This window comes from Pipistrellus hanaki, assembly GCF_964339955.1.
Source record: "Pipistrellus hanaki genome assembly, chromosome: 13".
NCBI lineage: Eukaryota > Metazoa > Chordata > Mammalia > Chiroptera > Vespertilionidae > Pipistrellus > Pipistrellus hanaki.
Window position 1 is genome coordinate 36,580,294 of NC_140515.1, and position 22,140 is coordinate 36,602,433.

Here is a 22,140-nt window from a genome sequence, read left to right on the forward strand (position 1 = left end):
CATGAAAATGGATGGTCCTGCCCTGAATGCCAATAGCTCTCTTGCAGAGAAACACAGGATCAGATTATGTTCTAAAAATAGATTTTATTCCCAACACCTTATCACAGTCACTATGGATATAGCAGGTACCAGATAAAGATTTGTTGAATGAATCTGTCATACTCTTTTAACTATAGTGAACTGACTCCTTTTAGTTAGCCTTTTAAGAGGCAGAGTATGCTTAAAAAGTGGGATGATTAGCCTGGCCAGTGTGGCTCAGTGGTTGAGTGTGAAACTATGAACCAAAAGATCAAGGTTCGATTCCCATCAGGCACATGCCTGAGTTGTAGGCTTGATCTCCAGTAGGGGGCATGTAGGAGACAACTGATCAATAATTCTCTCACATCATTGATGTTTCTATCTCTCTCTCTCCCCCCTTACCCCTCTGAATCAATAAAAAATATATTAAATTTTTAAAAGTGATTAAAATTAAAAACAACAGCCCTAGCTGGTTTGGCTCAGTGGATAGAGCGTTGGCCCTCGGACTGAAGGATTCCGGGTTCAATTCCAGTCAAGAGCATGTAGCGTGGTTGCAAGTTTCCCTGCCCTGGTCAGGGTACGTGTAGGAAGCAACTAATCTATGTGTCTCTCTCACATCGATGTTTCTGTCTGTCTCTCCCCCTCTCTTTCACTCTCTCTAAAAATCAATGAAAAAAATATCCTCGGATGAGGATTAACAAAACAAAACAAAACAAAACAAAAAAGAACACAACAAAAAACCAATAGTTGCAAATTAATTGAGATTCAAGCTCTTTGGTATAGAAGTCTGAACTCTTAATACCATATTTAATCCAAAGGACTCAAATAAAATTTCAAAATAAAGTTGAAAGACCCCATTTTCCTTCAAATGCTCATATCCCCTTTTAAACGACTTTTTAAAAGACAACTTACCAGTCTACTAAATCCTCCATAAATTATACAGAACCCTCCTTGATAGTCAGAGAGATCCACAAAGCCCTCAATATTTCTGTAGTCATAGGAACAGAGGACTCTGTTAGTTGCAGGACTGATCTGGTCAATGCCTCCAGGAGTTACTTCCAAAATGACAGGTTTTCTTGTATCACTCCAATGATGCTTATAACAGTTATATCTCTAGAGAAAAATAATATCAATTTTAGGCTCATGTATACACTTACCATAAAATAAGGTTACATTTAATGTACCAGTCACTGCTGGAACAACCAGAAATCTAAACAATACTCTATTTAGAACTATTATCCAAATTGTTATCAACAATTTTAGCTATTTGGAAGTTTGTGTTTACTTCATTAAGAATGTTCACTCTAGCCCTAGCCGGTTTGGCTCAGTGGATAAACCATCAGCCTGCAAACTGAAGGATCCCAGGTTCAATTCCAGTCAAGAGCACATGCCCAGGCCGAAACCGGTTTGGCTCAATGGATAGAGCGTCAGCCTGAGGACTGAAGGGTCCCGGGTTGGATTCAGGTCAAGGGCACGTACCTTGGTTTCGGGCACATCCCCAGTAGGGGTGTGCAAGAGGCAGCTGATCGATGATTCTCTCTCATCGATGTTTCAAACTCTCTATCCCTCTCTCTTCCTCTCGGTAAAAAATCAATAAAAAAATATTTTAAAAAAGAGCACATGCCCAGATTTCTAACTCAATCCCTAGTTGGGATGTGCAGTAGACAGCCAATCAATGATTCTCTCTCATCATTGATGTTTGTATCTCTCTTCCTCACTCTCTTCCTCTCTGAAATCCATAAAATATATATATATATATATATATATATAATTTTTTTCTTCTTCTTCTTTTTTTTAAAGAATGTTCTCTCTAATTTAAGAAAATTTGTCCTTATTAAATTAGCAAAGTTTGGGGTTATAATATTTTGTAAAACAATTTTAAGTCATTCTTATGCAAATATATAAAAAGAAAATAAAGGAAATTTTAAAGAGAAATGTTATTGTAAAATATTTTATTGAGGAAAAATTTCAACTTTTGTTGATGGATTCGTTTATTTAAGTTAGATATAGAAAAGAGCTAAGTCACATTTTGGAGAAGAGATTGTATTCAATTTAAACAACCTGAGCTAGTTCAGTCTATTAATATAGATTTTCTTTCTACATGCACAGAAAAAGCTGAAGCATCAGTCTGACCTTAAGCTTTTCTAATCATACCAATGGGAAGTTATCTTTGACGGTTGATCTTATTTGCAAGTATAACTCCATTTAGACTATAACATTCTTTCGTAAGTTGAAGTACCTAGTATTAGAAATTATCAAAATGGTCAACATTCACTTACTACCCAGTTTAAGTTATTAAAAATAAATGTTTAGTTGAGGCTACTAATCAAAATTTATGATACAGAAAATCTATTTAAAATACAGGCAAAATCAGGCAGAGAATATAAGGATAACAAAATGTTAGATGTGAAATGAGTATCCCCTTGCCCACACAAAAAGTCCACAGTTTCCTATCCATCAATATGGTCAGTTACATGACTCAAGGCAAAAATAAATTGATTGCTCAAAAGTACAACTATTTCTAATACTGAAATAAGAGAGAAATTATCTTGTCGATGTTCAAACGAGAGAGTAAGGCATTATATAATAAACACCGCCACTAACATCCCATCACTAAACCCCATAATGAGGTTCATAGGATATTATCACATCAAGTCCCCTCAGCATTATTGGTTGATGGTAATCACACACATTATCCAATATAATAAAGCCCAGCAAATGAATAGCAGAATGACCAGAACAACTGGTTGGCCAGTTGCTATGATATGCACTGACCACCAGGGGGCAGATGCTCAACGCAGGAACTGCCCCATAGTGGTCAGTGCACTCCCACAAGGGGAGAACCGCTGGGCTGACCAGGATGAGTAGGCAGGAACCCGGGCTGCGATAGTCGCCTCCTCGCCATAGGGGCTCTTCCTCACTTTCTGCCGCTTCTTCCAGATGCCTGCAAGCCACCACTGGGCTTGCAGAGCTGACCCCAGAGACTGGGAGGCGGGTTTGTGGCAGTTGAGGGACTGAGGCCTACTCCACTGCCGCTCAGTGCTATTGTCCCTGGGCCCGGCCCTGACCAGGTCCTGTAAAGAGGTGAGTGCTCAGACTCCACGGAAGATGCCGGACCAGGGAGCAGCTTCTCAGAAGGCAGGTCCATAGCTGCTCAGCTGCCTGGGATGAGCAGTGCTCCCACAGCGGGCCGATCCCCACATGCCACACACCCCCACCACCAGTGCATGAAGCCCATGCACCAGGCCTCTAGTAGTTCCATATGAGGAACTCTGCACGAAGACAAAAGGGCCAGCATTAACCCAAAAATATATTTAGAGCCTTGATTCTGAATGAAAGGTGAGAGTATGCCATACCTCTCCAGGAGTCAGGTGGCAGGGAAGGCACAAAAAAGGTGGCACTTTTCCAATCTATGCTTATTTACATGCCCAAACCCACTCTGCAGGATATTCTCCATTCCTCCCAGCAGATAATTAACTGTCATAATGAGATACTGGAAACACTATTATCCCTCAGGACTGTGAAGGTCAAAAGAGAAATTTAGAAAACCCTGATTTAGAGTATATCTAGGGACGATTTTGAAGGTTTGAGGGCCAAATTCATCTTATGCAAGAGTGTAGTTTGGCCAGCCAGCATTTGCGAGGAAGAGGAGGTACCACTTATTCCAGATGTAAAGTCAAGTGGACTGTCCCCTTCAAGCACTCTTCTAGAGATATTGTTTCCACCCCAATGTCTTAAAAAGTATCAAGTTGAAGTTGACTGATATAAAAAGCTTATTAAAAAAAAAATCAAACTGTAAGATGCTAAACAGATGAGATATACAGAAAGATTACCTGCTAACATAAAATAACTAAAGAATATCAAATTATAATTTATAGAAATCTGTTATCTCATCAGGGAACAAGAAACAAGCAGCTTGCCATTTCCATTAAACTATCTTAATGGTTCTATGGCAACCAGCCAATTGCTTGAGCAGTAAGGCTTCTGGGATGTTAAAACAGTAGATGATGAGGGCTTTAAAAAGCCTGCCCATATCAGAATTCAGTTCCTGTCTTTTGCCAGAAGCTGTAGTTCTGAACACTGCCCCCTCCTAACCTCAGTTATAAAAGCATATCTTCTCATGAAAAAAAAAAAAAAAAAAAATTTCACTATTTCAAGGGAGTAAAAAGAGCATAAACATCCATTTCCCTAGCCCAGAAGTTTCGGATTTAGTTTAAATGCTGTCATAACATGACTAGAGAAAATCTGGGGAAAATTAAGTAGATTCTAGCTAATAAGCATGTCTTCCTCAAAGCTGTTGGTACATCACAGAAAACTACATTATCAGCCAGATCCAGTGCAAAAATAAATAGTAAGACAACTTTCATATACCCAAACCTTACAATTTCCATGCTCTGAAACTGGAAACTCTCACACCAAAAAAGAGCTACTGCATGTTCCAACAGGTACTGTCAGCAGTGTGATGTCACTGTTGCTGTTTAGAATACTAAATCAAGACTAGCTGAATGGTGACAGCATTGTTTGCCCCATAATTCTCTGCCTAAAGATTTTTCCCATCTACCAGCTTTATCAGTCTAATCCTGATATTTGACTTTCCAATTAAACCACATTCATCTTTCTAACAGGTACTATCAGGAGACATTAAATCTGTGTTTTCTTTTTTCCCTTTAGCTTTGCCGGAAAAAGAATATACAGGTCATGGAATGATTTTTACAATAAAGAGCAACATTTGAACACATAAAAATATCTCACCTAAAAATAGACAAACATGTAAATTGACTGTACCTCTGCTAGGCCCACAGTCAGAATGAGTATGCAAATTAACCCAACAAAAATGGTGGCTAATTTGCATACAGACACTGAGCAACTGGGGGCAGGTGGGACACTTGCCTCGTCCCCATGACGATGATGCAGGTGTCCCACCCCACCCCAGGTCTCTCAGGGCCTCTGGGCAGTGTGGGAAGTTGGGGCCAGAGTGGAAAGAGGCGGCTCCGGGGCAGAGCAGAGTGAAAAGGCAGTGCCAGCAGCCAGGGAAAGGAAGGCCCATTCTAGCACGAATCTTCCTGCATTTGGCTTCCAGTATATTAATAAATTTTAAATACTTACCCTTCCTGTAATTTTTCCTTCTGAAAAATCAGTCCTAAATCTCTGAAAGAGAAAATATAACCACAGTTGATAACAGATTGGTTGGGAAGAATTCAGAACAAGTAAAATCACAACTTGGTAATCTTGATATTTAAAAAAGGATATTTAATAGGAAGTGTGTGGAACTTTAATGAAAAACAAGAAACAGTAATTAAACATAACTGCTTTGTTCTACATATACACTTAAAAGGCTAAAACCATCAATTATATAGGATTTTCCCCTCTTTCAGATAGAGAAAAGTGACAGTTTCAGTGTGTTAAAGGTCAATAAGAGGACATAAGCATAGTGAGACCAGAAGCTCTGAACATTTAATATCTTACTTTAATATAACTTTCATTTTATAAAGAAGAAAAATCTAGTTTATTAACATGGAAATGTTCTTACCAATGCTTCTGTAAGAAGTTCTGTTCTGTGCTCTGTAGAAAATTTCAAAGTTTCTGACTTTTTTCCACTGCCTTTACGAAATGTGAGGTTGAACTCTGTTCCCTGTCCTCTTCCAACAGGACTGATGCTGCAAATGTCTCCATAAGGCCACTAACAAAAGAAAGGAAATACTTGGCCTGGTGCTATAATATAGTGTAATAATATAATTATTATTTTCCCTACTTTAATTAGACAATCATAAAATAAGAAAAATTTTACAAAATAATACTGAGGTCTAGAAGAAGCTGTATCTTAGAGTAATTCTATAACAAAAACCTTTAAAAGCTTTCAATCATGAGAGACAACAATGAAACATCCTATTCATATCCACATTTTATTGATTAATGGCATTAATTCAAACAATCTAAAATAAATACATAGAAGTAAAACACATTGGAGAATATTTTATTACCTGCAAATATGTTAAAAACAAAAAGAGGAATCTGTAAAACAGGCCTAATTTAAAATTAACATTAGCTAGAATATATATAAATATGTTTATCCATGTTCAGGTTAGTATTCACTTTACAATTAGTAACCCTGGTTCCATGACAAGTATTTTCCAACCACTACTACCCTTGTGACTATACTTGTGACTTCTGTATGTCTGTATTACACTAACAATAAGGCTTAAAAAATATAAAGAATTTATCAATTTTACATAAGATGGCTAAAATCTATAGATAGTAATATATCAAAAAGATATTAGGTTTAGAGCCTAGAAATAAGCACATTCTCTTCCTGCCTCCCATTTCATTAATTTATTTTTGGTCCTGAGCATTGAAATCTCTTTCATATTTGGCATTCCTATCATCAAGTTTTAATCTGTTTCAAGCCAAGGAGTTATGGATCATAGCCTAACTTTTAAAATTCAAATGGAATTCAAACACCTAGCAGCTTCTAACATGATTACCTGATTTGTTACTTCTAAAGTATTGGGATTATATGTAGTAATCGCATGGGTTCCAACAGAAAAGACACGCTTATACCTACAAAAAAAAACAAGTACTTAAATTTAGTCTTAAAACAAATATTCTGCAAGAAAATATATATGACATCAACACAAAAGGAACATTTCAATAAATAAACAGAAATATGTCCATTGATTGTGACTATATATAATGTAGTTTTATATTCCCTCATTTTTTAACATCCTAATAAAAGAGTAATATGCAAATTGACCGTCACTCCAACACACAAGATGCCCCCCCCCATGTGATCAAAGATGGATGCCCCCATGTGGCCACACGATGGCAGGCAAGGGAGGACAGTTATCAGGACAGCAGGGGAGGACAGTTGGGGGGAACCAGGCCAGCAGGGGAGAGCAGAGAGACCAGGTTGGCAAGGGAGGGCAGTTAGGAGTTACTGGGCCAAAAGGGGAGGGCATTTGGGGGCAAGCAGGACAGCAGGGGAGGGCAGTTGGGGGTGACCAGGCCGGCAGGGAGGGCAGTTGGGAGTAATCGGGTCGGCAGGGGAGCAATTAGGTGTTGATCAGGCTGGTAGGGGAGTGGTTAGGGGGTGATCAGGCTGACAGGCTGAAGCAGTTAGGGGCAATCAGGCAGGCAGGCAGGCAGGCAGGCAGGCAGGCAGGCAGGCAGGCAGGTGAGTGGTTGGGAGCCAGCAGTCCTGGATTGTCTAGATTGTGAGAAGGGTGTCCAACAATCCCACCGGTGGGATCGAGCATAAAAGGACAGTCGGACGTCACTCGAGGGATCCCAAATTGGAGAGGGTGCAGGATGGGCTGAGGGACAAACCCCACCCCCCACCCGTGCATGAATTTCGTGTACAGGGCTTCTAGTTCTAAATGTTATTAGGCCGAAACCGGTTTGGCTCAATGGATGGAGCATTGGCCTGCGGACTCAAGGGTCCCGGGTTCGATTCTGGTCAAGGGCATGTACCTTGGTTGTGGGCACATCCCCAGTAGGAGGTGTGCAGGAGGCAGCTGATAGATATTTCTCTCTCATCAATGTTTCTAACTCTCTATCACTCTCCCTTCCTCTCTGTAAAAAATTAATAAAATATTTTTTAATGTTATTAGTATTAAAACTCACCCACCACTCATTTTACTGTGAACTTGTGAGATCCTGAAGTAGGAAAATATGATATATACAAGTAATCTTGTTTTGTTAGCATACATAAAGTTAGCAAAGTATCACCTGATGAGGCCAAAAGATTTAAATGGAAAAACTTTATTAAAAACAAAATAAAACACTGTACACTACTAATTCTTTCAAAATATCCTTTTAACAAAACCATGATATATAAAGGAAAAGCCATGACCTGCAACTGGTCAGTCACGGTCATATTCTGGAATCCTAATAATTTCTATTTAAGCAACTACCTATTACTTTTAATGTTGCAATTTTATAGAAGTTGGAAACATACACCACACACAAGCAATTTTCACTTCTCAATTCACTTCCTTCATTTAAAATAACAAACATCTAAAGTAAAAAAAAAGTTCGGATCAGTAATCCTTTAGAAGAGAGGAATCCATAATGATAAAAGTAAAACTGAATTAGAAACCCTTATTTAAAACTGAAGAATTTGTTCTCTGGAAATAAAATATCCAGAGATATTAATAAAATAGGCAAAACATTAATCTAAGGGAAAAAAACCAAAATTCTATATAATAAAGAGGTAATATGCAAATTGACCCTCACGCCCTCACACAAGATGGCCACTCCCATGTGGTCAAAGATGGCTGCCACAGATGGCTGGCAGGGGAGGGTAGTTGTGGGCGATCAGGCCAGCAGGGGAGGGCAGTTGGGGTGGAACTGGGCCTGCAGGGAAGGGCAGTGGGGGAGACTGGGCTTGCAGGGGAGGGCAGTTAATTGGGACCAGGCCTGTAGGGGAGAGCAGTTAGGGGGGTGGGGGGGATCTGGCCTGTAGTGGAGGGCAGTTGGGGGCAATTGGGCTGGCAGGGGAGGGCAGTTGGGGGCGACCGGGTCAGCAGGGGAGGGCAGTTGGGGAGGACTGGGCCAGCAGGGGAGGATTGTTGGGGGGGACCGGGCTGGCAGGGAGGGCAATTGGGGGAGGGGGAACAGGCCTGCAGGGAGGGCAGTTGGGGGTTACTGGGCCTGCAGGGGAGGGCAGTTGGGGGCAAACAGACCTGCAGGGAAGAGAAGTTGGGGGCGAAAAGGCCTGCAGGGGAGGGCAGTTAGGGACGACCAGGCCAGTAGGGGAGGGCAGTTGGGGACAACCGAGCTGGCAGAGTAGGGCAACTGGTAGAGACCAGGCCTGCAGGGGAGGGCAGTTGGGGGCGACTGGGCCAGCAGGGGAGCTGTTAGGCGTCAATTAGGCTGGCAGGGGAGTGGTTATGGAGTGATCATGCTGGCAGGCAAAAGGGGTTAGGGACAATCAGGCAGGCAGGAGAGCTGTTGGGAGCCAGGAGTCCTGGATTTTGAGAGGGATTTCCCATATTGGAGAGGCTGGGCTGAAGGACACACACACCACCAACCACGAATTTCGTGCACCGGGCCTCAAGTCCTCTGATAATTTGATTAACCTCTCTAAGCTTCACTTTCCCCCATGAAAATGTTGATAATAGGCATTATATGTATGTGTGTATGTGTGTGTGTGTGTGTGTGTGTGTGTGTGTATCTCTCACAAGGAGATTATAAGAAATAATTCACATAAAGTGCTTGTCGATTATCGTTTACAATTGATAAATGTTACCCATTCCTATTGCTATTATTCTGCTGATGGAGTAATAGGGAAAGTGGATCAAAACTCCAATAGTCTCTGAACTAATTGTAATTAGTATCATTATCTTTCCAGTAGTTATGACTCATACATTCATATTTAAAACACAAAACAAAAAGACAAATTGGCAATAAAATAAAATATATTTTAAAAAAAAAGACAAATTGGTAATTCCTCTGGCTATATTATTGGGATAATATAGCCAGAGGAGTTTTACTCAAACTCTGATTTTACTCTGATTTTACTCAAACTCCACCTGAAAAAATCAGTTTCACTCCCTGAACTCTTAAAATTTACTCTATCTAGCAATTATACAGACTATCTATGAGGATAGGCTACCTATGAGGGTAGTGCGCTCTGCCATTGAATTTCATGGACTGATCACCTACGTGAAGTTAAAATCCTGTTCCGATACTAAAATGCTACTCTTATATTCAGAGCCCTGATTGCTACAATTAAACTATGCAAATATAAGTGACCATAGGTAAATTTTACTGGATGTAATTTCCATCCAGAATAAATTTAAAACCTGTATTTTGAACTTCATTCCAGTTTTCCATGGTGAATCTGCACTGCTCCCTCCTATCAGAAATAGCTTGCTTAGGCCAAAAAGGAAACTTTGCTATTTTATGCAAAGAAAAGTGCTTTTTAGCTCTGAAAACAACTGAACACTGTTGAAAGAAATTTTAAAGATCCAAACAACAGAAAGGCATCCCTTGTTCATGGAACAGAGACTTAATACTGTTAAGTTGGCAATAATTCCCTAATTAACCTACAGATGTAATGCAATCCCTATCAAAATCCTAGATGCCTTTTTTGTAAAGTTGATGAGCTGACTCTAGAATTCATATGGAAATGCAAGAAATCCAGAACAGCCAAAATAATCTTGAAAATGAATAAAGTTGGAACCTCAAACTTCCCAGTTTCAAACTTAGTACAAAGCTTCAGTAATCAAGACAGGATGGTACTGGCATAAAGATAGGTATATTTCGACAGAATAGAACTGAGAGTTCAGGAATAAACCTTTACATTTTTTATTTATGGTAAAATGATTTTTTTAATCCTCACCTAAGGATATGCTAATTTTAGAAAGAGAGGAACGAAAGAGAGAAAAAGAAACATTGATATGAGAAACACCAATTGTTGCCTCCTGTACACACCCCAACCAGGGATTGAACCAGCAACCTAGTTATGTGCTATGAACGGGAATCAAACCTGCAACCTTTCAGTGTATGGGACAATCCTCCACTCAGCCAGGGCTATGGTCAATTGGTTTTTGACAATAATGTCTAAACAATTCAATGGGGAAAGAATACTCTTTTCAATAAATGGTGCTGGAACAACTGGATATCCATATGTAAAAGAATGAAGCCAGATCCCTACTTCATATAATATACAAAAATTAACCCAAAATCAAAGCTATAAAACTCTAAGAAAACATAGGAGTCAATCTTTGAGACCTTAGATTAGGTAATTATTTCTTAGATACGATAACAAAAGTGAAAATGACAAAAGAAAAATTAGATAAATTGAAAAATCATCAAAATAAACTCAGTGCTTCAAAAGATACTATCAAGAAAGTAAAAAGATAACCCACAGAATAGGAGAAAATATTTGCAAATCATGCATCTGATAAGGGATTTGTATTCAGAATATATAGAGAACTCTTACAACATTCAAAAGGTAAATAAATCCAATTAAAAATGGGTAAATTATCTGAATAAACGACATTTCATGACAGACCCAAAAAAGGCCAATAAGTAGTGAAAAGATGTTTAGTCATAAGGGAAATAAACAATGAGATACTATTTCATAGCCAGTAGGATAGCTAAAATAAAAAAAGACAATCACAAGTGTTGGCAAGGATATGGAGAAATTGGAATCTTCATACATTGATGATAGGACAGTAAAATGCTGTAGTCACTTGGCTCTTCCTCAAAAAGTTAAACATCACGTTACCATATAACGCCATGTAACATCAATTCCACTCCTAGGTATATACCAAGGAAACGAAATATAGAATCATCCACAAACTTGTACCTTAATGTTTATAGCAGCATTATTCATACTAAATAAGCGGCAACATACAAATGCCCATTAACTAATGAAAGGATAAAAATATGGCATATTTATACAACAGAGTATCATTTGAAAATAAAAAGAAATGAAGTACTGACCATATTACAACAGGGGTAAACCTTGAAAAGATGCTAAGTGAAAGAAGATAGTCTTTCAAAAAGACCACATATTTTATGATTTCATTTACATGAGATGTCCTAAATAAGGAAATCCAGAGACAGAATGTATATTAGTAACTGCCAGATACTGGGAAGAAAAGGGAAGTAATTGCTAATATTTTTGGAGGACTTTTTTTTTTTTTTTTTTTTGGTGTTTATGAAGGTGTTTTGATAATAGTGAAGATAGTTCACAACTCTAAAAACCACTAAATTATACATTTTAAAAGGGTGAATTTTTTGCATAAATTATATCTTAATAAAGCTGTTATAAATACAAAAAGAAAAAAGGTTTCAAGGTTTGAATGAGGAAGGCAAGGAATTGTGATTAGCGAACAGAAATAGTTTTGTTCCAAATTATTATAAAAAAAGAAGAAAAGAGCATTGTCTTAAAGTCTTAGTCACTACTTTCTAAGAACATTAAAAATTTTTTTCCAGATGATCACAATTACCGACAAGCTCACAAAGCAAAAAATATCACAGTAAGTTTGTTCTTTAGAATTAATACATCAGCATACAACTGTATTAAAAAGAAGTTACATATGACTGGAGGCCTGGTGCATGAAAATTCATGCACTCGGGGCAGGGGGTGCCTCAGCCCGGCCTGTGCCCTCTTACAGTCCAGGACCCTTCAGGGGATGCTTCCCTACTGGCTTAGTCCCACTCCCAGGGGGATGAGACCTAAGCCATTAGTTGGACATCCTTAGCCCTGCTGTGGAGAGGCTCCCACAACTGCCTCTGCGCTGGCCAGCCATGGCCAGCTTCTGGCTGAATAGCACTCCCCCTGTGGAAGCTCACTGCCACCAGGAGGCAGCTCCTGTGTTGAGCATCTGCCTCTTGGTGGTCAGTGTGCATCATAGCGGCCGGTCGTTCTGCTATTAGGGTCAATTTGCATACTGCCCTTTTATTATATAGGACTAGAGGCCCGGTGCATGAAATTCGTGCACGTGGGTTTGTGTCCCTCAGTCCAGCCCAGCCTTCTCCAATCTGGGACCCCTCAAGGGATGTCCGACTGCCCGGATGGGCAATCGGACATCCCTTGAGGGGGTGTCCTCTCACAATCCATGACTGCTGGCTCCCAACTGCTCGCCTGCCTGCCTTCCAGATTGCCCCTAACCACTTCTGCCTACCAGCCTGATCACCCCCTACCCACACCCCTGACGGTCTGATTGATGCCTACCTGCTCCCCTGCCAGCCTGTTTGCCCCTAACTGCCTTCCTCTGCAGACCTGGTCCTGCCCAACTGCTCTCCCTTTCAGGCCCAGTCACCCCCAACTTCCCTCCTCTGCCAGCCTGGTCACCTCTAACTGTCCTCCCTGCAGGCTTGATTGCCCCCAACTGCTGTCCCTTGCAGACTTGGTCCCTCTCAACTGTCCCCCCCTGCTGGCCTGATCACCCACAACTTCCCTACCTTGCAGGCCTGGTGCCTCCCAACTGCCCTCCCCTGCTGGCCATCTTGTGGTGGCCATCTTGTGTCTACTTGGGGGCAGCCAACTTGTGTGTTGTAGTGATGGTCAATTTGCATATTACTCTTTTATTAGATTGCTCTGCAATCTACCACTTGAGGAAAAAGTAAGGATCGTTTAAATACACAAACTACCTAAGGCTGCTTACAGAATTAGACAAAGTATGCCAATTTTCTAACTTTGCTCAATGAAATTAATTGAAAAAATAAAAAAGTCAAGACAAGTATTCTACAAGGATAACAATTATGCTGTTTATTTTAGGCATTCATACAATTGAACTACCAAAAGGAAATAAAATAAAACACTCAAATCTTTCAAAATTATAGTCAGTTTGCCTATGAAAACCAGAAACGCTACAGAATTCAGATGTTGCACCATTCTAAGTTACCACACTGTTCCCTAAAAAATGAAGTTAAGAACAAACACTAAAGTTAATGGCTTTGTACATATGTCATGTTTTATCTGAGGCCTAATCTAGAATAATGTAGTCACCTATTTGTCAAAATGTGGCATACTCCTTCATACACTTCATATCATGTCATTTAATCCTTACAGCAATCTGAGGGGCAGGAATTAGCATTCTTTTATAAAAGGAAAACAAAGCAACTACATCTTAGTCTGACCTGGAAAGCTAATAAAAAAATGTCACTGCTCCCTCCCATGGAAAAGAAAAGATGAAATCCAATTTTTAAATTTCTTTACACACCTAAAAATGATTATAAGATGCACTATTGATATATTTTCTCTGACAGTCAAATGGACATGGAAATCTGTTGATCACATGCAGGCTAATATGGGTGACAAAGTTATAAAGTTAATACTATGTTACTACTGCATAAACTCAACATTAACTGATAGCAATCAAAAGAGTTTGGATAACCGGCTTATTCCTTCTGTTATTTTTAATTCTTACCAAGCTCCTTGCCAAGACAGACACAGAAAACCAGAAATGTCAAAAGAAAAAAGAGCAATAAGTATTCCAAATGTAGCATCTTGGTTTGAAATATGCACAGATGCTTTTAAGAGAGGGCTGAATGGCATTAATAAGTTGTGTCATACAACTCAAAATATTGAAAGAATAATGTTTACATAATACTTTATAGAAGTACAAGAAAATAAAACCAACAAAAATACATACTTTCCCCTCCACGAATGTTTTGTTGTGTAGAAACATGCCAGATCCTTATTTTCCCTGATTATGTTCATTTTGTGCTGAAACCTGGAAGATAAAAATATGGGTGAGAATTTAGTACAGTTATCCCTAGAGTTTTTCCTGAATCATATCATACTTTTATAGCCTGCCATATGGTACTGATTTTAAGACACAACTTTTTCTACTGGACCAGTGGTCGGCAAAGCCATGGCTCACGAGCCACATTCAGCTTGCGAGCCTCGGTTTGTCACTCTATTGACAAATGAGTTTGCCGCCACTGTCATATACTACCCTTTACCTCTTTGCACACAATATACCACAACTGCCTAATCCTCACAGCTTCCAACTTACACAGTAACATTTAGTTTAGTCCAGTGGTTGGCAAACTCATTAGTCAACAGAGTGGCAAACCGCGGCTCATGAGCCACATGTGGCTCTCGAGCCGCAGTTTGCTGACCACAGTACTAGACCATAGGTTTTAAAGGAGAGGGAATGATCTATTCACCTCTGTATTACAGCCATATTGTGACTGTCTGCTCTCCTCCACTGCACTGGGCTTCCTGAGGATAAGAACTGCCCTCTATATTCCAAGTGTAGTGATCTAATAAAAAATGTTCAAGTAAATGAATGTTTAAATCTCACATTGCCAAACAATGCCTTGGCACATGATAGGCATCTGAAAATGTTTGCCAACTGATAAACCAATGGGAAAGGTTTTTGTGGAGGTGCTAAGTGGCAGCCCTTTGCTGTCACTTTAAAGGCAAGCTATCCTATATAATAAAAGCTTAGATAGCATCGCAGGACGTCGTCACAAGATGGTCACCACAAAGGGCAACCACAAGATGGCCGGCAGGGAAGGATACTTGTGGGCGACTAGGCCAGCAGGGGAGTAGTTAGGTGTCGATCAAGCCTGTATGATTCAATTAAGCTTTCTTTTTTTATATCTTTATACACTGATTTAACTTTTTTAACCAGTAAGTATTCTTTTAATAATTGGAATAAGACCATTTTCTTTCAAATAACATTTTTGTAACTATTTTTGAAACAATTCACATACCATAACATTCACCGTTTTAAAATGTATAATTTGGGGGTCGGGGGAGGAGGTATATTGAGCTCTACAACGAACACCACTATTTTTAGAACATTTTTTTTTTTTTTATCACTCCATAAAGAAATCCTCTCCATTCCCCTTTACTCCCAGCACCTGGCATCCACTAATCTACTTTCTGTTGCTATGGGTTTGCTATTTTGGACATTTCACATAACTGGAATCATGTATTAAGTGGTGATTGGTTTCTTTCCCTTAGCATAACATTTTCAAAGTTTATCTGTATTCTGGAATGAATTAGTTTCCTTCTAGTGTATATAAAATACCACTTTTTGTTTATCCATTTATCAGTTGATGAAAATTGGTGTTGCTTCTACTTTTTGGCTATTATCAATCACACCACTCTAAACATTGTTTTCATAAACATGTTTCATTTCTCTTGGTAATATACTTGAGTGGTAAAAACATGTTTATATTGTTTTAAAAATTGCTTTCTTCATTCCTACTTGTCTTTGTATTAGCACATTAATGAGGACTTTTGTACTCTATGTAGAATGCTCTTCCTCTAGATACCTATATGTCTCACATCTTCACCTCAAATCTGTATTCAAATGTCATCTTTAGAATGAGCATATCCTAACTACCGTGTTTCCCCAAAAATAAGACATCCTCCGAAAATAAGACCTATTTACAGGTTTCCTTCTGAGTGAAATATAAGGCATCACCCAAAAATAAGGCCCCCCTAGGCTAAACATGAGAGATTTGGTCCACTGATTCTGAAAGAAATGGAGTCACAAGAAATTCACCAGGAAATTCAGGAATTGGATTGTTATGATGATGTTCCAGAAGATGATGACATGATTGTCATTGAATAAATGAGTAAATTCTTGATACTGTAGGATTCACAGTTTGTCTGGTTTGTGTTGACAACTACCGTACTACCGTACCATATACAGGTAATAAATTTCCTTTATTTTCATTTAACAATAAGTGTGTACCGTATTCTTCTTCATGGAGAAACAAGACATCCCCTGAAAATAAGACCTAGCGCATCTTTGGGAGCAAAAATTAATATAAGACACTGTCTTATTTTCGGGAAAACAGGGTATCTTGTTTTAAACTATAACCATTCTCCTCATTCTACACTCTCTATTCCGTTTCACTCCTCTCATTTTTCCTCCATAGCACCTTTCATTTCATAGTTTAGTGTGCAATTTATTATATTTATCTTTCATCTATTCCTACTAGAATATCCAGAGAGGGGTATTTTTGTATTAAGCATGTATGCGTTATATATATCTCACATCACACATATATCCCCAGAGCCTATAAGAATGTCTGACAAAAAAACAGGAGCTCAGTAAGCATTTGAGTGACTGAGTGAAATGCAGCAAACTTATGGGAAATTCTGATGCTCTCTCAAGAGATACTCCTCCCAACAAGGTTTTGCCAAACTTTCTGAACAAGCATCAATTCATGCTCTGAGGAATAGTAAGAGAACCACAAGTAACAGCAAGTTTAGAGAAACCTTTATTGTTACCAGAGAGGAAATTTCTCTTAACAGTCAACTGACATCTCCTTCTAAGTATGTATGGAAACAGCTAAATATAGTCCTCCCAGTTGGAGTGTTTTCTTTTTTTCTGAACCGTGTATCTGGGATGACATAGTCAGCTAACCAAAACTTATTAAACCAGCAAACATTATCCCTGCCTTCTGAATCATTTGCTGGATAAAATACAGGATTTCTGAGAACATGCCCAAAAAAGTAAAAAATAATGGTCTACAGATATTTTTCCTTTACTGTAACTGAAGTTTGGAACAATGGAAGAAAAAGGAGAACAGAAAAGGTAATGAATGATATCGAAGAGTGGAATTTGGATACCTAGTCCATAACTTAAGACATCGGAATGACTGACTCTACCAAGGACCTATCTTGGGAAAACTAACAAGAAAATGTGTTTGAGTAAAGACTGGTTGATATCATTGGAAAACTTTAAAATGAAAATGAGAAGAAAAAATAAAGATTTTTAAATGACAGCCACAGGGAACTTAGGGTATGACCCAGAAAGAACAGAGATGCCTAATATATCCTGAGGAGACCAGGGGTGGGGATGGGGTATAAGGAGTTGAGAAAGAAGCAAAATAATCTCACAACAAAGCAAATTTAAGAATAATTAAAAACAAACAAAAACTAAAGAATGACCTTATAGGTTATCACTGATTTAGAATATGTAACTCAATCAGATCTTTTAGGAAAAATTAAAACAAATTTGGTGCATGCACCAAAAAGGTTTCGGATTCAATTCCTAAAATGTAGATGACAATACCGGTCTCAAAGGGCTGTGGTGAGGACTAAATGAGATAACTTGAATAAAGGAAGTTAGTGTGATGCTTGGCTCAGAATAAGCACTCAAAACTATTAACTGCAACATAATAATCATTACTGTACTTTAAATGCACTGAGTGGCCAGATTATTATGATCTCTGGATGCATAATAATCTGGCTAGTGCATGAATTCATGCATGGGTGGGATCTGGCCAGCCTGGCCAGGGGGAGGGGACATGGGCGACTGGTCAGCCTGCCTGCTGGTCAAACTCCTGGTTGAGGGGAAATCTGCAAATTAGCTTTTTATTATATAAGATATACACTGAGTGGTCAGCTTATTATGTGTTCAGAGATCATAATAATCTGGCCACTCAGTGTATATTACCCCAGATAGGCAATAGTTGTTTTGAGTATTCTATTACCTCTTTTATTTTCAAGCTTACTTATAGCCTGGCTGAATGGCACAGTGGTTGATTATTGACCTATGAACCAGAAGGTCACAGTTCAATTCCCACTCAGACATATGCCCGGGATGTGGGCACTAGCCCCATTGTGGGTGTGCAGGAGGCAGCCAATCAATGATTCTCTGATCACTGATGTTTCTCTTTCTCTCTCCCTCTCCCTCCTCTCTGAAATCATCAATAAAAATATTACTTATAGAACTCTGTGGACATATTAAGGCATTCTGGGGGCACGTTATCATTATTAAATTACTTGATTCTAAGTCTTCTTTATCTACTAATTTCAATCATTGTACTAATCAATGTATATCACCTAAAATTTCTACCTTTAAAAGCACAGTGTTTTATGTCAATTTAATCAGTACTCATGGCTTTTACTTAGTCATTAAACAATACACCAAAGTATTATCTTTCTTAAATTGGTGGAATACACAAAGGGTGTCATTACTTTGTTATTTTATTCTTTAAAATTTATATTTCCCAAAACATTTAAAAGAAAAAAATACATATGATCAAATACATGATAAGTGAAATTTTTAAATATTACCTTGTCAATTATAACTGACATTTAAGCGTCTCTTTATTTCAACTTTATCCCTACAAAGGACTACTATTTTGCAAGTCAATCTTATTTACTGCATTTTAAATATCCCCACTTAAGACATTTGGAATCTTAAATATTGGAAATGTTTCTTTACATAAAACCAACTTAATATTTTAAAATTTAACTTCTATTCATTATCTTCTCTTTCATATTTCTTTAACAAACTCTAAAAGTGGTTCTAAGTGTTGTTCTTGCAGGCAAAAACTCTTAAGCAACCATAATTCCAATTAATATTGATGAACATCTTCACTATTTTCATTATCAAGCAGCTCAATCATCAAGCAGATCATGCCAATTATCACTTACAGGCACATTATATAAATAGCAATAAACTGTCTAACTAAAAAAAAAAGATAAAAATTGTTGGAAGAGACCTTGGTAGATGCCATATCACTAGCATTTGACATCCTGCCAATTTAGATACCATTTAAATTAAGCAAGAATTTTCTGTTCAAACTAATCATTTAAATTTCATCTCCTTTACTTCTGCAAATGTCCCACTTGAAATTCTCAAAGACCTACCCATCTTTCTGATGAGAAAAACTCAAGTTCACATGTTTATTTAAACTAAATCACATTGAAAGTATTTCCAATTTTTGCAAGTCGACTTTCGTTCTTTTCACTCTATTTCCTATGATTACAACACCAACAGAACTTTTTTGCAACTTCTCAGTTTATTCTTTTGAGAGAACTGCACTAAGGGTTAAAAAGTCAAATTGAGGGCAATACAACATTTTGGCTACATTCACTTTTTTCAATGAACTCCCTTGCATCATACTTTCCAACAATATTTAATTTTCTCATATTATCTAATTTATGACTGGCAGTAAAACTGAGAATCCATTTAAAATCATTTATGAATAAAATGAGAATGATCTTGTAGAACAGCGTTTCCCAAACTTTTGACATGTGTACCCCTTCTATAATTTTTGTAACACTGAGTACCCCTCGTACTCATGAGAACGTAGAATTAGGTGCAGCTAAGCACGGTGCAGTGCATATCCCCACCAAACTCCGGTGCAACGCGTACCCCACCAAACTCTTCCCGTATCCCTGAGGGTACACATACCACACTTTGGGAAACACTGTTGTAGAAGATGATTTTGTCACAAAATTGCAGGACTTGAGAGTCCACTAAGCAGAAACCTACATCAAATTGACACTAAGAACAGAAAGCAAGATGAAAGGACTTAACATCACAGGAACCCAGATTGTAGCTGGGCTTAAACAAAAGAATTTGTACAAAAAGTAAAATTAAGTGTATATACGTATCTTGTGTTGGTTAACAGTCATTTAGCCAAAAATGAATGAGTATACAGTACTCATAAAATAATACATTAGTGAATGAATGAATTGGCATTAATAAAGGCAATATGCTTTAAAACATATTTTGCTTGACCAACGGGAACTGATTTTTACACAAATACAAAAACTTCTTGAAAGCAGGTATGATAGTAATTTTTCCACTTTGAGTCCACATATCCTGTCCTGTATAATAAAAACCTAATATGCAAATAGACAGAACAGAGGAATGACCAGCCAAATGAACTGTTGCTATGATGCACTTTGACCATCAGGGGGCAGATGCTCAACACAGGAGCTGCCTCCTGGTGGTCAATGTGCTCCCTCTAGGAGAGCCAGGCTCCCGGCTGGCAAGTGCAGGCAGGTGGTAGGGAGCAAGGGATCTCAGACTGCAAGAGTGATGTCTGACTGCCAGCTTAGGCCTGATCCCCCTAAGCTGGCAGGTGGACATCCCCCAAAGGGTCCCACACTGTGAGAGGACACAGGACAGGCCAAGGGACCCCCCAAGTGCATGAATTTCTTGCACGGGGCCTCCAGTGAAAGAATAAACTCTTTCATCAACTTTGTTCTCAAGTAATGAATTAGAAACAAGAGTTTGTCTTGAAATGCATCAAAAACTTAGATCCCCCTAAGATGGATGGAAAGATGGATATGTATTAAGCAAGTATAGTGAAATGTTAATGTGAAAATTTTGGAGGTGAGTATAGGGGTATCTACTGTAAAGTTCTTCCAACTTGACTATAGCTGAAAACTTTTCTGTTGGAGAAATTGCCTTTGCCTTTATTTTCTGACCTAACTCTACAACAGAAATACTTTTTCTGCTCCATTGTAAAACTACATCTGAAAATGTGGTAGATATTCACATGAAAGGAATAGCCTATTGAAAATACAGGGGGAAGAACCATTGCTAAGGCAAAGGCTAATCTCCTTTGAGTGATTAATTTTGAGTAATTACTGAGGAGAGACTCCCTTATTATTGGCTTCTTAAAGACCTACTTTTATTTGCAACTGGCTTCAAAATCTAAGTAAATTATATCACCAAGTTACTTCAGTTTCAAAAAAAAAAAAAGGTAAAAAAATATGAATGGTTAACAGAACATTAATTTTTACCCAGATTAAAAGCTACAACTAGTCTGTCTTAGATAGAATGTGCTGTGTATGGGGAAAAACTGCTATAAACTTTAACCTGTTTTTAATTTTCAGCTTCATATTTTTAATATGTAACTCAAGTATAGGCAAAAGCATTTCCTCCTAAATAAACAAGAAATCAGTATATGTAATGTGTACAATAACCTATGTCAAACAGCTATAAAATAGATTGCAAAGGTTTTAGCACATTTCACTTTAGCTCTCTTGCTGAAGAATCCCTAATTCCAGAGATAGGGTTGTTGGAGAGAAAGCCAGTGGTAGTATCAAATTTAAGGTGGCAATCATATCTCCGAATAATTACTCAGAAGTTATAACACTGAAACGTTTGCATTATCTGTCATATCAAAATATTTTTTAAAATCCTTCTACCACCATGGGATAGGACAACATTATCTAAGATCCCCATGTTACTTTTTAAAAAATCTATTCCTTTTCTATTAGAAACTGGATATATGTTCATAAAATTAAAGGGTAAGAGAAATTCAAAAGCAAACCCTAGATCTGAAGAAACACTGTTAATAATATCTTAATGAGGAAAGGGCAAGCATATATACCTTAACAGTTAATTTTGTTGGCTTTACCTACTCAATATACATCAAATATTGAAAAAAGACATGTCTCTTCATATTTTAATCATATGTATACTGATTTCACCTGAGGGAATATTTATTACAAAATAGACATGAATCTGATTGTAAAAAAAAATAACATTATTTCCAATATGCACAATTATGACTCTTTCCTTTCCAAAACTTAAAAATATTCACCTGAAAAGAACTAAGAAACGAGTTCAATTGAGCATGGCTATGAAATTAATGGTACTGATAATTTACATAATTTAGACCTAATTTCTATTTCATTTATTTTTAAAACTTGACTTATGCAAGAGCCAATTATATTAGTTCAATAAATTTATCAGCTCACAAACACCTACTTAATAATCTTGTTCTATTATTGTAAACAGACCCTTTTGGGTTAAAGAGGTTTTCAATGGCCATATTTTAACTTGTAGCTGCTTTTCTATCACTATAGTAAATGCACAGTGGGGGACAAAATTCCCTAAGCATATAACAAACACAACTTAAAGTTTTAAGCATCCTAAT

At 38.0% G+C, this 22,140-nt stretch overlaps 1 protein-coding gene across 1 annotated transcript in view; it reads right to left on the reverse strand.

The window, feature by feature from the left end:
- Positions 1 to 22,140, reverse strand: part of DNAJC13 (DnaJ heat shock protein family (Hsp40) member C13) — a 100,094-nt gene that overhangs the window by 72,240 nt on the left and 5,714 nt on the right. Inside the window, exons 2-6 of the mRNA XM_084902114.1 lie at positions 14,130 to 14,210; positions 6,501 to 6,576; positions 5,549 to 5,698; positions 5,125 to 5,166; positions 931 to 1,131 (exon numbers count right to left, since the gene is read on the reverse strand). Of these exons, the coding sequence (XP_084758240.1) occupies positions 931 to 1,131; positions 5,125 to 5,166; positions 5,549 to 5,698; positions 6,501 to 6,576; positions 14,130 to 14,197 (537 nt within the window). The 5' untranslated portion in view covers positions 14,198 to 14,210. The remainder of the gene's footprint in view (positions 1 to 930; positions 1,132 to 5,124; positions 5,167 to 5,548; positions 5,699 to 6,500; positions 6,577 to 14,129; positions 14,211 to 22,140) is intronic.